At 41.5% G+C, this 13363-nt stretch overlaps 1 protein-coding gene across 4 annotated transcripts; it reads left to right on the top strand.

Annotated features, from left to right (window-relative positions):
• Positions 1–4733: 4733 nt before the first annotated feature.
• zgc:153441 (retinol-DH_like_SDR_c domain-containing protein) lies at positions 4734–13334 on the top strand. 4 transcript variants are annotated; one of them, XM_035793178.2, is made up of 7 exons: positions 4734–4849; positions 6500–6634; positions 6919–7110; positions 7528–7689; positions 7781–7900; positions 10819–11023; positions 11279–13334. In XM_035793178.2, the coding sequence occupies exons 2-7, from the start codon at positions 6622–6624 to the stop codon at positions 11382–11384; spliced, it is 798 nt and encodes a 265-aa protein (XP_035649071.1). In that variant the 5' UTR covers positions 4734–4849; positions 6500–6621; the 3' UTR covers positions 11385–13334. The 4 variants fall into 4 exon arrangements, with proteins under 4 accessions (XP_035649071.1, XP_035649072.1, XP_035649070.1 ...); XM_035793179.2 differs by having other exon boundaries at positions 6479–6634; XM_035793177.2 differs by having other exon boundaries at positions 4734–5480.
• Positions 13335–13363: the final 29 nt, after the last annotated feature.

The following is a 13363-nucleotide window of genomic DNA, read 5'->3' as shown; positions in this document are numbered from 1 at the left end:
AGTCTGCTGTTTTGAGACTGGTTGGACATACTGCCATATTCTAAAAAAAACATTGGAGGCGGCTTATGGTAGAGAAATTAACATTCCTGCAGTCAGCATGCTAATTGCACGCTCCCTCAACTTGAGACATCTATGGTATTGTGTGACAAAACTGCATATTTTAGAGTAGCCTTTTATTATCTCCAGCACAAGGTGCACCTGTAAATTTTTCATGCTGAAACTGTTGCTATTGAGAATTGAGTCCCAAAACATACAGAATGACATGACTGAGGGAAGCAGGTTACACAGTCTGCACACAGCACGCTCACCTTTACTGGGTCCCTTGCTTGTGTCTTCCATTTCCTCATCTGGTTGCTGTTGCCACGGCGTCAGATCCTCCTCCACACACTCCATGTGGAGCTCCGAGTCTGTGGCGTTGACCTCAGAGTCTGTCATATTGATGTCTGAGTCCGCCATGCTCATAACTGTAGATTAGTTGATATAATATGGATGTTATGATGATATCTATGATCATGTTTTAGAATATTGGCACATGACCTGGACAAGGCAGTGTGGCAATCATGCAAAGTCAGAAAGTGGAGCATCAGCTCTTGCTCCTTGTGTATTTTATTCACTGCATATGTGTTGTCCAGTTAAGGGGGAAGCTGGTGTGGTTGTAGTTAGAGGAAGAGAAAATGTTATTTTTATTGTCTTTACCAAATTTTGTGCATGAACTGTGTGTATAAATCCCATTAAAATGCATTTACATTTTACATTTAAGTCATTTTTTTTATTTTAATGCACTATACAGAATTCTAATAGTTTGCTTAATTGCAGTTATGTGACAAAACAAGTATAGTGTAGAGAATCATTGTACCATCTAAACCGCTATGAAATATATTTTCCATAACCAACAATATTTTATTTTCAGCTGGTGTACAAAACTGAATGTAAAAGATGCAAAAACGAAATTTAAGAACGGAAACATAGACATGCTTTCAAAGCGAATGACACATCTATAAAAAACATTTCTATGTCAATTTGGTATGTTCGCCCAAAAAGGTGTGAAGAGAAAATGCTGTTCATGAACACTGGTCCAAAATCAGTTTCCAGTCTTCTAATCTTCACATTCCCTACAACTAGCAATACAAACGAACTTGTCCTGGATCAGTAGTGACATTCGGATAGTGCAGTGTGCCTGGCTTCCTTGCAGCCCACTCTGCAACGACTCCATGCAAGCAGCAAGACTTGAGCTAGGACCACTGCTAACTAGCTAGCAAGCTAACTGAGTTCAACAACTGGCAACATCTACATCTATTCACGAAGCATGCAAATTACTTACATTGTTCAATCTTTTGCCGAAGTTAAATAAAAAGTACAACAAACCGCCGAGAAGTGAAGTGGAAAACAAAGATATGTAGAATGGTGACTGCTATCGTTTTCCCTTTTTGGCTCGCGTAGGAAGGCGCAAGAAAATCTCTACGTCACTTCCAGTTTTGATGTAGACGCTCTGATTGGCTACGATCTTAAAACAAGGGCGGGGTGACCATCTCCATCATGAAAAGCACACGATTACAACTTTTATAAATGTTTCCATCTTCCAAAAATGTACTTTGTTCAACTCATAATACACGCGCAGATAGATATATTTTGATACATTTGTGGATGTTGTATGACTATCTCCACATCATGCATATTCAAATTCGATGCGTTTCTCCATGGTACAACTTGTCAGGCATTTTGTTATAATGTTGCAGCCATGCATGTGAATGTCTTAATATTCCAATGTAAATGGCTCACTCACCACTTTTTCTTTCAAAGAGTCGTTTTATCTGTAGCTCTATTTACCTAACTGCGATTACCAGAAGCAATAGTAGTATGCTAATATACCATATAGCTAACATTCATTTTGTCAATCTGCCATTTCTACATTTCTACAGATGTGCAAGTAATACCGACGTTGCTCTCAAACGCCAACCCGCTATTTAAGGCCCACAACCGAACTACATAGCTAGTTGATATTTCAGAATTTCTTTCTTAATTTTGGGGGGGATTTGTGTGTATTGTTTCGTATTGTTTGTTATTACTTCACGGTTGGAGCTAGAAACATAAGCATTTCGCTACGCCTGCGATAACATCTGCAAAATGTATATAATGTAAGCAACCAATAACATTTGATTTGACCTAGGCCAAACCATTAAACAAAAAGTAGCTAGCTCGTGCGTGGGACAGGTGTTGGCTAGATAGCTACTAGCTACCTATCCTATCATCCGACCGTTGCCCCTCCCGTTTCCGATCGGAATCTCTTGCTAGCTAGCTAACGTTAGGTAGCTGGTGTTAACTAATTTAACTAGCTAATAATCGGTATGTATCCTTGCGCACCAGTCCAGCTACCGGAGGAGGCCAGCGTCATGTGACAACTGGGGGTATTAGCAGTGGCTAACAAACTGACAAAGCTGGTTAAAAAAACGGCTAGGTACCCGTAAGCAGAGTATTAAGAGTATTTCGCTGTAACCGGCGGCGCCGGTATACATAAAGGAGCGTCCCCACTGGTAGATGATGGGTCTAGCTCAGCTAGCTAAATAACAAAATTCACATGCGCATATATTTTTTATTTGATTTTTTCCAAATTCACTAGTTACTAACTCAATATTGATTCGAGTTCAGCCTGTAGTGGCGACCCGTCATTCAGGGCAGGGGGGTGTTTAGCATGTTATTTTGGCATTAATACTTGTCACGTATCAGTTTGCAAACAATGTAAATAAATAAATCAAATAAAAAATCATTGAATTAATAAAGATGCATACAAAGATGGTCTCTTTTTTTGCTTTCTGGAGTAAGGCAGTTCCAAAATGCAGGTGTTTCAGCCTAGCTCAGTACTTTCTATAGTGGTGGGGCAGCCAGCGGAAAATGTTCTCGGAACAAATTCTACGGGGAGAGCTCGAAAATTCAAGACCTTGAATGCTGCTTTTGAGTTACATTAGAAGTGCCCATCCAAGGCGGCCCAAGGTCATTGGCCACAGATAAAAGGACGTCAAATCACGTTATATCTACAGTAGCTTTGATTGGACTGATCATGTCAACATCATACTTTCAAAATGGTCATCATCATTAATCAAGTCGACAATCTACTGGCAAATCCTTGTCATATGAAGATAAATTATAGATAAAATGTATCAGTGTTGGACATAAACATTACAGAACAAGTTGGAAAAGCACATTCAACAATGAGTGGTTTGGAAGGAATAAGTGGCTAACTGCAAGAATTGCAAAGCAATCACTAGCCTGCTATTCATTGGAGTGTATGTGTGGTCCAAGTCTGGCTTTAAGGGTCTCTTTTCCAAGCTTAAAAGGATAAATATTCAACATTGGCCATGCTGTCAAACATTGGCCATGCTGTCAATGCTGTCAAGCATGACTTCTCCCGCTTTCAAAACAACTTGGAACTGGGAAATCTCAGACTTCAGTGAGTTCAAGACAACTGGGAACTCAGAAAGAAACGAGCGCCGACTGGGAAAACAAATTTTGAACGGTAATTCAACTCTGGCCTCTTTCTAGAGCTCTGACCTGAAGATGATTCAACCGTGGGGTTTTTTAAAGTTCCCAGTTCTCTTGAAAGCATCATAAATCCAGAGAATGCCAGACTTTGATGGAAACATTTGCCCACAAAGGACCACCTTGCCACCTTCATGTTCAAGTGAGCATAGTACAACATGATGAGTCCAAAAATGTCTTGTATGCTGCTGCATAAATGATGTGATATGCCAGGGAGATATGTATAGTGTAAAGCAATACTAAGTGTATGTTGTGTAGTAAGCTGTTAGTAGCGCATGTGCCTAAACCTAAACATTTGGTTCCTTTTCCCTTCATGTAGTCCAAAGTCTGTTTTTAAGAAATGTCATCATTGAATATTGTAAGAGCTTTCATTGTGTGTTTATATTCCCCCTTTTATTTATCCTACGGTTCTGACTTGGTGTACAGGGAGAATACTGTAAGAACGGCCTATGCTCTGAATTCTGTCGCTGTACATTTCAAAAGTGCTGAACAAATAGTTAGATTGATTATGTCCATCCTAGCTCACTCATTAATGTCTTAATCACAATTTCGAAATGCCTCTTATCCGCTCGTCATACCCTTATGCCACAGTTTGTACATCTCAATTGTCAGTAGAATCCATATTTGTTTACACAAGTTAGCCATATCAGCTATGTTTTTTAAAGGCAGTAAATTAGGCTGAATGAACTGTTTCGCTGCCAGACAAGGCTCCGCTGATAGCCAGGTGTAGTAGTGGTAAGGTGTTGGGACTGCTGTTGGGACTCTGCTGTTGGGACAGTTTTATGTAGGCCCATAAGTTTGTCAGCACAGTTTGTCACCGTTATAGTCCAATTAATGTATTGTTTAGTGTTCTGTTGGGTTGTGTATTGGCTTTGCTGGAGTTTGCCCCACCTAGATTTACATGCTAATATAACCACTGGTAGCCTGCTAATCAAAGTGTTTGACAACATCAACAATATGATTACCAGATTTTTTTGTAGTAAAATAACTTCCATTCATTATGAATAATTAGCCAATGCAAAATCTAGCTACATCTTTTTGTCCTATTTTACTTCACTATTACTATTTTAAAATGGTAGCCCTACAATAGGCCAGTAGGTGGCACTTTAGGTCCTACCCATACCTCAGTGGGTCCTACCCATAGACTAGTTCCTTTCATGTGTCATCATAACAAAAGTTGAAGTATTAGTACACTCAAATACACAGAGAGCATGCTGTTCCCCTGAGAGACAGGGACTATGCCACTACTGCTACCAATGTCGAAATTGAGGGGGAGCAGCTGGACCAGGGCTCGGACAATCTCACTGGACCAGAGGTAGACAAGATCTGTCTTTAAGGTGTTCTCTTGACAAATACACTGAGTATACAAAACCTTAAGAACACCTGCTTTTTTCATGACATAGACTGACTAGGTGAATCCAGGTGAAAGCTATGATACCTTACTGATGTCACTTGTTAAATCCACTTCAATCAGTGTAGATGAAGGGGAGGAGACAGGTTAAAGAAGGATTTTTAAGGTGCAACTCAAAATTAGGAATGTGTTCCTAATGTTTGGTATAGTCAGTGTTTAAAGACACCACACAATCCCACTTTAAGGAATTTTCAAGGAGGAGAACCATACTAGTGTGCCATACTTGTGGTGCACCATTGACTGTTTAAGGAAGTAGTTCTGGTTTAATCTGGCTATAAGACTAAACCTCCTATGTAAGATACTTAGACCTATTCATAGCCACTCGATCTGTATCACTGCTCGTGCTGTAACAACATTCAAAGCAACACAGTTCAAGAAGAATAGCCAGACTCGCTAAGCTCGGGATTTACTAGGCTAAGTTGTCTGGTTTGGGCTAGTCAAACTGTTCTGGCAACAAGAGTTGATAAGATGTGGAAAGAGTTGAAGAAAAACCAGCTAGTCAAGTACGGCGCTGTGACCACAGTGACAACCATCAGTAAGTCACAGCTCTACTGCTATGCAAGTTATCGTGATGTATTGTGGGTCTCAAATCTCCTTTCAATTACTTTTACAGTTTTCTATAATGGTAATATTGTTCTAACATTTCTACATGGAAATATATGCTAGGGGAATAGTAACCTAATTTCAACAAAAGTTAACACTACTAAACCACCAACAAAGTGTATTGTATATCAAAACTGACTGCATGAAGTATGTTGTGCCGTGTTGTAACATACAGGATGTAAAAGTCTTCAGATTGTACATTTTTCTTGACTTACATGACAATCCACAGAATCACTGAAGCATGACTGACCATGGTATGTGGTAATGCTTGATTGTAGTGTCTATTTAAGGTTTGTGATTTGTAACGTGTTCACTCCCTGTAGCTCCAAGATCCCGACATATACTGTTATGTGTGTAAAGGCTTTACAATTGCACATACAGTATATGCTATGTTAATTAACAATTCCTATTTCCACAAGAAAGGATCTTTTACGCATACTTGAAAAATGTTAAGCCAGGATTAAATCTTGTTTGGTTGAGAGATTTTAGATTAGGGCTTGTGGTAGATTAGGGCTTGTGAAATTCCTCTCATATGGAACCAGTCCAGTGCCATTTGAACTGTTATCTTAACAGCACTTCTCTATTGGACTGTAACTGTTCACTGTCCCTGTATCGACCCTAGACGTTTACACAATGCCAGTAATAAAGGTTGTGCCCTCAGTTGCTCTGTCTTTCCCAGTCCATGGATTGATCACATTGGTGCTCCAAAATAAGGATGTTTACTCTTCCACATGTTACACATATAGTCCCAGGATTAAAAGCGATGAGTAACAAAAGTATTGTGGGCTAATGTGACCAATGAACATGCTTTCTATTCCCATGAGAGAGGTGGCCAACCTGTCAGTACTTACACAATCAACAGATAGGGTGCCTCTAGTGGAAGGTTCATAGGTCAACATAAGAAGAAGTAAGAGTGATATTTTGGCTCAGTGCCGTTTGTCTCCAAACCAGGCTATGTTTTACTGCGAAAGTGGATCGCCGGTGGGATATGCCGCAGCCGTGCCAAACTGCATGGAAGGACTGTGGTGATCACTGGTGCCAACACTGGCATCGGCAAGGAGACGGCCTGGGATATGGCCATGAGAGGTACAGAAGGCCTATGGCACTTCTCTATTGGACTGTACTCTAACTGTGTTGTGATTTACATTACCTTTTGGACACAAACAAGTTCCATTGCGATCTGAGGAAAATGTGGATTTAAGGGCAACTGTGGGGGCTTTTCAATGGAAGGCCTGAGTGTAGGAGGCTTAGTGATGGGGTGTGATAGATAGTGGATGTTGTTCAGCTGATGATAGGGCTGATCCTATATATTCTATTGGAGGGGAAAGTGATGAGGGTGTTCTCAGACTGACGGTACTGCATGTCCTCAGGAGCTCGGGTCATCATGGCTTGCCGAGATCTCACCAGAGGAGAAGCAGCTGCAGCAGAGATCCGCAGTTCCACAGGAAATACTAACGTGGTGGTGCAACATCTAGACCTGGCCACCCTCGGTTCAGTACGTCAGTTTGCTCGGGAATTCATTGCCACAGAGACCCGTCTGGACATACTTATCAACAACGCAGGTGAGACTGATGCAGCAGACTGGGGAGACAGGTTGCCTAGTGGTTAGAGCGTTGGACTAGTAACCGAAAGGTTGCAAGACTGAATCCCAGAGCTGACAAGGTACAAATCTGTCGTTCTGCTCCTGAACAAGGCAGTTAACCCACTGTTCCTAGGCCGTCATTGAAAAGAATAATTTGTTCTTAACTGACTTGCCTAGTTAAATAAAGGTAAAAAAATATATATATATAAAAATATATATATTTAAAAAAAAAGATTTTACCCAACATGCTTTGAGAGCCTGAATTGTGTTGGTGTTGTCATTGAAGATCCTTCTTACTCTGGATTTGCTTTGAAATAGAGTATGTTTTTTATTGTCAAAGTTGTGGGCTTGAGCTTTTTGAACCATCCTTTAAATACTCTCCCTCTACTCCTCACAGGTATAATGCTGTGTCCCAAAAGCCTCACAGTGGAAGGTTTTGAGAGTCAATTTGCCGTCAATCACCTAGGTCACTTCCTATTGACCAATCTGCTCCTGGACATGCTGAAAGCCTCCACCCCCAGCCGCGTCATCAATGTGTCTAGCATCGCTCATCAAGGCGGTAAGCCCATCCTGTTCAGATATTTTTGTAATAAAATAAATATAATCAATTGAGTTATATTTTTATCTGGCTCTACCTCATCTTCTTTCAGGGAAAATCCACTTTGAAGACCTTAATTTTGATAAGAAAGGTTACAACTCAGTAATCGCCTATAAGCAGAGTAAACTGGCCAACCTCCTCTTCTCTAGGGAGCTGGCACGAAGGACCAAAGGTGAGGGGTTGCCTTATTACAGCTCTATTACTACTCATATACATGTAGTTAGAAATTAGACAAATTCAAAAATGAATTAACCTAGTTATGAGTAGGAAATGTATTAATGTATCTAGGGGATTTTTACATTTCCACTGCATATCATGTTCAATGGCTAAATGTACAGTAATCAAATCAAAACAAAGTTTATTTGTCACGTGCGCCAAATACAACAGGTGTGTAGACCTTACAGTGAAATGCTTACTTACAGGCCCTAACCAACAGTACAATTTCTAAGTAAAAAATAGGTATTAGGTGAACAATAGATAAGTAAAGTTTTAAAAACAACAGTAAAAAGCCAGTGAAAAATAACAGTAGCGAGACTATATGCAGTAGCGAGGCTATATACAGGCACTGGTTAGTAGGGCTAATTGAGGTAGTATGAACATGTAGGTATGGTCAAAGTGACAATGCATATATGATAAACAGAGTAGCAGTAGTGTAAAAGAGGGGTTGGCGGGTGGTGGGTGGCGGGTGGCGGGACACAATGCAGATAGTCCGGGTAGCCAATGTCCGGGGGCACCGGTTAGTCAGGCTAATTGAGGTAGTATGTACAGTTGAAGCAGCAAAGCACCCCCACACGGGGTGGCGTTCTTTGGCTTGCAAGCCTCCCCCTTTTTCCTCCAAACATAACGATGGTCATTATGGCCAAATAGTTATATTTTTGTTTTATCAGACCAGATGATATTTCTCCTAAAAGTACGATCTTTGTCCCCATGTGCAGTTGCAAACCATAGTCTGGCTTTTTTATGGCGGGTTTGGAGCAGTGGCCTCTTCCTTGCTGAGCGGCCTTTCAGGTTATGTTGATATAGGACTCGTTATACAGTGGAATAAGATACTTTTGTACCTGTTTCCTCCAGCATCTTCACAAGGTCCTTTTTTGTTGTTCTGGGATTGATTTGCACTTTTCACACCAAAGTACGTTCATCTCTAGGAGACAGAACGCGTCTCCTTCCTGAGCGGTATGACGGCTGTGTTGTCCCATGGTGTTTATACTTGCGTACTATTGTTTGTACAGATGAACGTGGTACCTTCAGGTGTTTGGAAATTGCTCCCAAGGATAAACCAGACTTGTGGAAGTCTCCAATTTTTCTCTGAGGTCTTGGCTGATTTATTTTGATTTTCTCATGATTTCAAGCAAATGGGCACTGAGTTTGAAGGTAGGCGTTGAAATACATCCACAGGTACACCTCCAATGGACTCAATTGATGTCAAGAAGCTTCTAAAGCCATGACATAATTTTCTGGAATTTTCCAAGCTGTTGTGGTGGTTAATTTCTGTATTACCAAATGAGGAGAGACAAACTTCACACACCAGTCAGAGTTATACTTAAACTACATCTTTAGTAATAAGAGCTTTCCAATAGCACTGACTTTCAATGATGCACCATCTCTAATGAACCATTGAAAGTGACAACACAAAAATACAAATATCTTTTATAGCCATGATTACACCCCTCTCAACCTACATGACGAACAACAGATACATAGAATGGTCACAAGGTTAAGATTTGTATGAAAGGTATCTATAATACATAGCAGACAGTCACTGCTGTGTCAACAGTTTTCATTGTATAGACCAGTGTCTGGTCCTCCTATTCCAAACTGGAACCGTCTCACCCTGGTACGGTATAACACAAAAACATAAACTCATCTAATGGCATAACTCAATTGTCAACTCTTGATAGTCCGAACTCAAGTAAAGCCCCTTCTCGACCCCACTCCTGGACAAGCTCACTGAGGGGAGTGAGCCTCTAGGTCATACACTATCCCAGGATAAATGCAACATCAGAGAGGACATACAATGGTTCCAGACACTGCCATACACCTCCCCCCAATGCCAAAGGAGGAAGTGACTAGTGCACAGACATTGTGGAGACAAGTAATTGGTTCCACATTAATCACACCATCCCTTCACATGGTTTAAGAATAGGTAAAGACACATTCACATATGAAGACAATGTTCCATCCTGTCCTCTTCCCTTTCTGATATTCTGCATAGCACCAGGGATATGTGAAAGACAAGCCTGACCTCTCCCCTCTCTGGGCCCCAGGTGACTGAGCCCCAGCTGAGGGAAGAAGTGCAACTGCCAACACTAGAGTCCCAAGAAATACATTCTAATAGACAAGTATATCACATAAGCATATTATGCAGATAAGACATCTTAATTACTTATGTTACCCAACTAATTCTGATTCATCCACCACACTGTTTAAAGACACAGTCAAACTAGTGTATGTTAACTTCTGACCCACTGGAATTGTGATACAGTGAATTATAAGGGAAATAATCTGTGTGTAAACAATTGTTGGAAAGATGACGTGTGTCGTGCACACAGTAGATGTCCTAACCGACCTGCCAAAAACTATAGTTTGTTAACAAGAAATCTGTGGAGTGGTTGAAAAATGAGTTTTAATGACTCCAACCTAAGTGTATTTAAATGTCTGACTTCAACTGTACATGCATGTATAGTTAAAGTGACTATGCATGTATGATAAAGAGAGAGTAGCAGCAGCGTAAAAGAGGGGTTGTGGACCCCAGCTCTTTACATGGAAATACATTACCAATGGGCCATAATTTTGTGCGGGGTCAGAAAATAGATGCTCCAACACACAGGTCTACATTTAGTTGTATTTTACCATAGTTATGGATGGATTTTACTGTATACTATTATGGTTTAGCAATGCATGGCTAAAGATAAGGTACCCCCCCCCGTCAGTAGCCGTCTTAGTATGCACAGCAAAAATTATACAAACAAATAATGTTGCTTCAAAATCAGGTTATAACTGGTGTACAGTGCAGTGCTACCCTGCTACATGATGTCTCTGAATGTCAAAATTCTAAGGTTAGTGGCCCTATCCCTACACTCACCCCATCAGGTACGGGAGTGACGTCGTATTCCCTGCACCCTGGAGTTATCCGGACAGAGCTGTGGCGCCACTCGCAGTCAAAGTACCCCACGTTGAGTGCCATGCTGTCAGCCCCCGCCTGGCTCCTGATGAAGACCCCCAGGGAGGGTGCCCAGACCACCATCTACTGCGCCGTCAATGAGGGGCTGGAGGAGAAGAGTGGCTGCTACTTCAGGTACCACTTTGACTTTAGCATCCCTGTATGTATAGTGGATTAACCTGAATCAGTCTCTCTGTGTCTGTGTGTTTGGGTGTTAATTGGAGTTGGATGATTTACATTTACAAGAGGAGTGTATTTTGTGTGTGTATGTGATGGTTAAGTATCCCATCAAGAGTATGTTTGTGCAATGTGGTGTATATTCTGAGTGTAGACAATATAAATAACTAGGCGTTTAGGTGAGCTTTAAGTTAACATGTGTTTGTTTCTCAGTGACTGTCAGGTAAAGGAACCAGCTCCTGAGGGAAGAGATGATCTTGCAGCACTGAGACTATGGGGTGTTAGCGCCGGGCTAGTAGGACTCATTAAGAACAACTGAACAACTCGCCTTGCAACAAGGTGAAACTCCCAACCCCACCTGCCAAGGCCCCCCGAATACTGCCATATTTTTTCCATGTTGGCTCTTAACTTTCATATCAGAAGGGTAATTGTAATATATCCTGTATTCTATATATATATATTGTGGGAAAATACACATTTTCTGTACTATAACCTCAGCAAAAAAAGAAACGTCCTATTACTGTCAACTGCGTTTATTTTCAGCAAACTTAACATGTGTAAATATTTGTATGAACATAACAAGATTCAACAACTGAGACATAAACTGAACAAGTTCCCCAGACATGTGACTAACAGAAATTGAATAATGTGTCCCTGAACAATGGGGGGGTCAAAATCAAAAGTAACAGTCAGTATCTGGTGTGGCCACCAGCTGCATTAAGTACTGCAGTACATCTCCTCCTCGTGGACTGCACCAGATTTGCCAGTTCTTGCTGTGAGATGTTACCCCACTCTTCCACCAAGGCATCTGCAAGTTCCCGGACATCTCTGGGGGGAATGGACCTAGCCCTCACCCTCCAATCTAACAGGTCCCAGATGTGCTCAATGGGGTTGAGATCCAGGCTCTTCGCTGGCCATGGCAGAACACTGACATTCCTGTCTTGCAGGAAATCACGCACAGAACGAGCAGTATAGCTGGTGGCATTGTCATGCTGGAGGGTCATGTCAGGATGAGGGAGGAGGATGTCTTCCCTGTAACACACAGCATTGAGATTGCCTGTCATGACAACAAGCTCAGTCCGATGATGCTGTGACACACTGCCCCAGACCATGACGGACCCTCCACCTCCAAATCGATCCCGCTCCAAAGTACAGACCTCGGTGTAACGCTCATTCTTTCAACAATAAATGTGAATCCGACCATCACCCCTGGTGAGACAAAACTGAGACTTGTCAGTGTAACGGATGGGAAACGGCTGGCTTAGTTAGCGGTGCGCGCTAAATAGTGTTTCAATCGGTGACGTCACTTGCTCTGAGACCTTGAAGTAGTAGTTCCCCTTGCTCTGCAAGGGCCGCGGCTTTTGTGGAGCGATGGGTAACGATGCTTCGTGGGTGACTGTTGTTGATGTGTGCAGAGGGTCCCTGGTTCGCGCCTGGGTATGGGCGAGGGGACGGTCTAAAGTTATACTGTTACATCAGTGAAGAGTACTTTTTGTCAGTCTGTCCTGTCTATTGCGGACAGTCTGAGCACTCTTGGAGGGATTGTGCGTTCCTTGTGTAACTTGGGCAGTTTTGTTACCATCCTTTACCTGTCCTGCAGGTGTGATGTTCGGATGTACCAATCCTGCGCAGGTGTTGTTACACGTGGTCTGCCACTGTGAGGACGATCAGCTGTCCATCCTGTCTCCCTGTAGTGCTGTCTTAGGGGTCTCACAGACATTGCAATTTATTGCCCAGGCCACATCTGCAGTCCTCATGCCTCCTTGCAGCATGTCTAAGGCACGTTCACGCAGACGAGCAGGGACCCTGGGCATCTTTCTTTTGGTGTTTTTCAGAGTCAGTAGAAAGGCCTATTTACTGTCCTAAGTTTTCATAACTGTGACCTTAATTTCCTACCTTCTGTAAGCTGTTAGTGTCTTAACGACTGTTCCACTGGTGTATGTTCATCAATTGTTTATGGTTCATTGAACAAGCATGGGAAACAGTGTTTAAACCCTTTACAATGAAGATCTGTGAAGTTATTTGGTTTTTCAGAATTATTTTTCAAAGACTGGGTCCTGAAAAAGGGACTTTCTTTTTTTGCTGAGTTTATATTGTGGGAAAATACAAATGCATCAATGCTTGTATCATGTTTTATTATAATACTGTATGTTTTGATCCCATTTTTTTACTGTATTGAATTGCATTGCAGTTTATTATTGTTACAATGGTCTTCATGCTGTTGAATAGACTGACGAATGTAATAAAATTCAGTATTTTTCATGTTTTACATTTTTACACCACAGTTATTTTGTTTAG

This window comes from Oncorhynchus keta, chromosome 19 (genome assembly GCF_023373465.1).
Source record: "Oncorhynchus keta strain PuntledgeMale-10-30-2019 chromosome 19, Oket_V2, whole genome shotgun sequence".
Taxonomy (NCBI): Eukaryota; Metazoa; Chordata; class Actinopteri; order Salmoniformes; family Salmonidae; genus Oncorhynchus; species Oncorhynchus keta.
The sequence above is the reverse complement of the archived record's forward strand: the minus strand, read 5'-3'. Positions and strand labels throughout refer to the sequence as shown.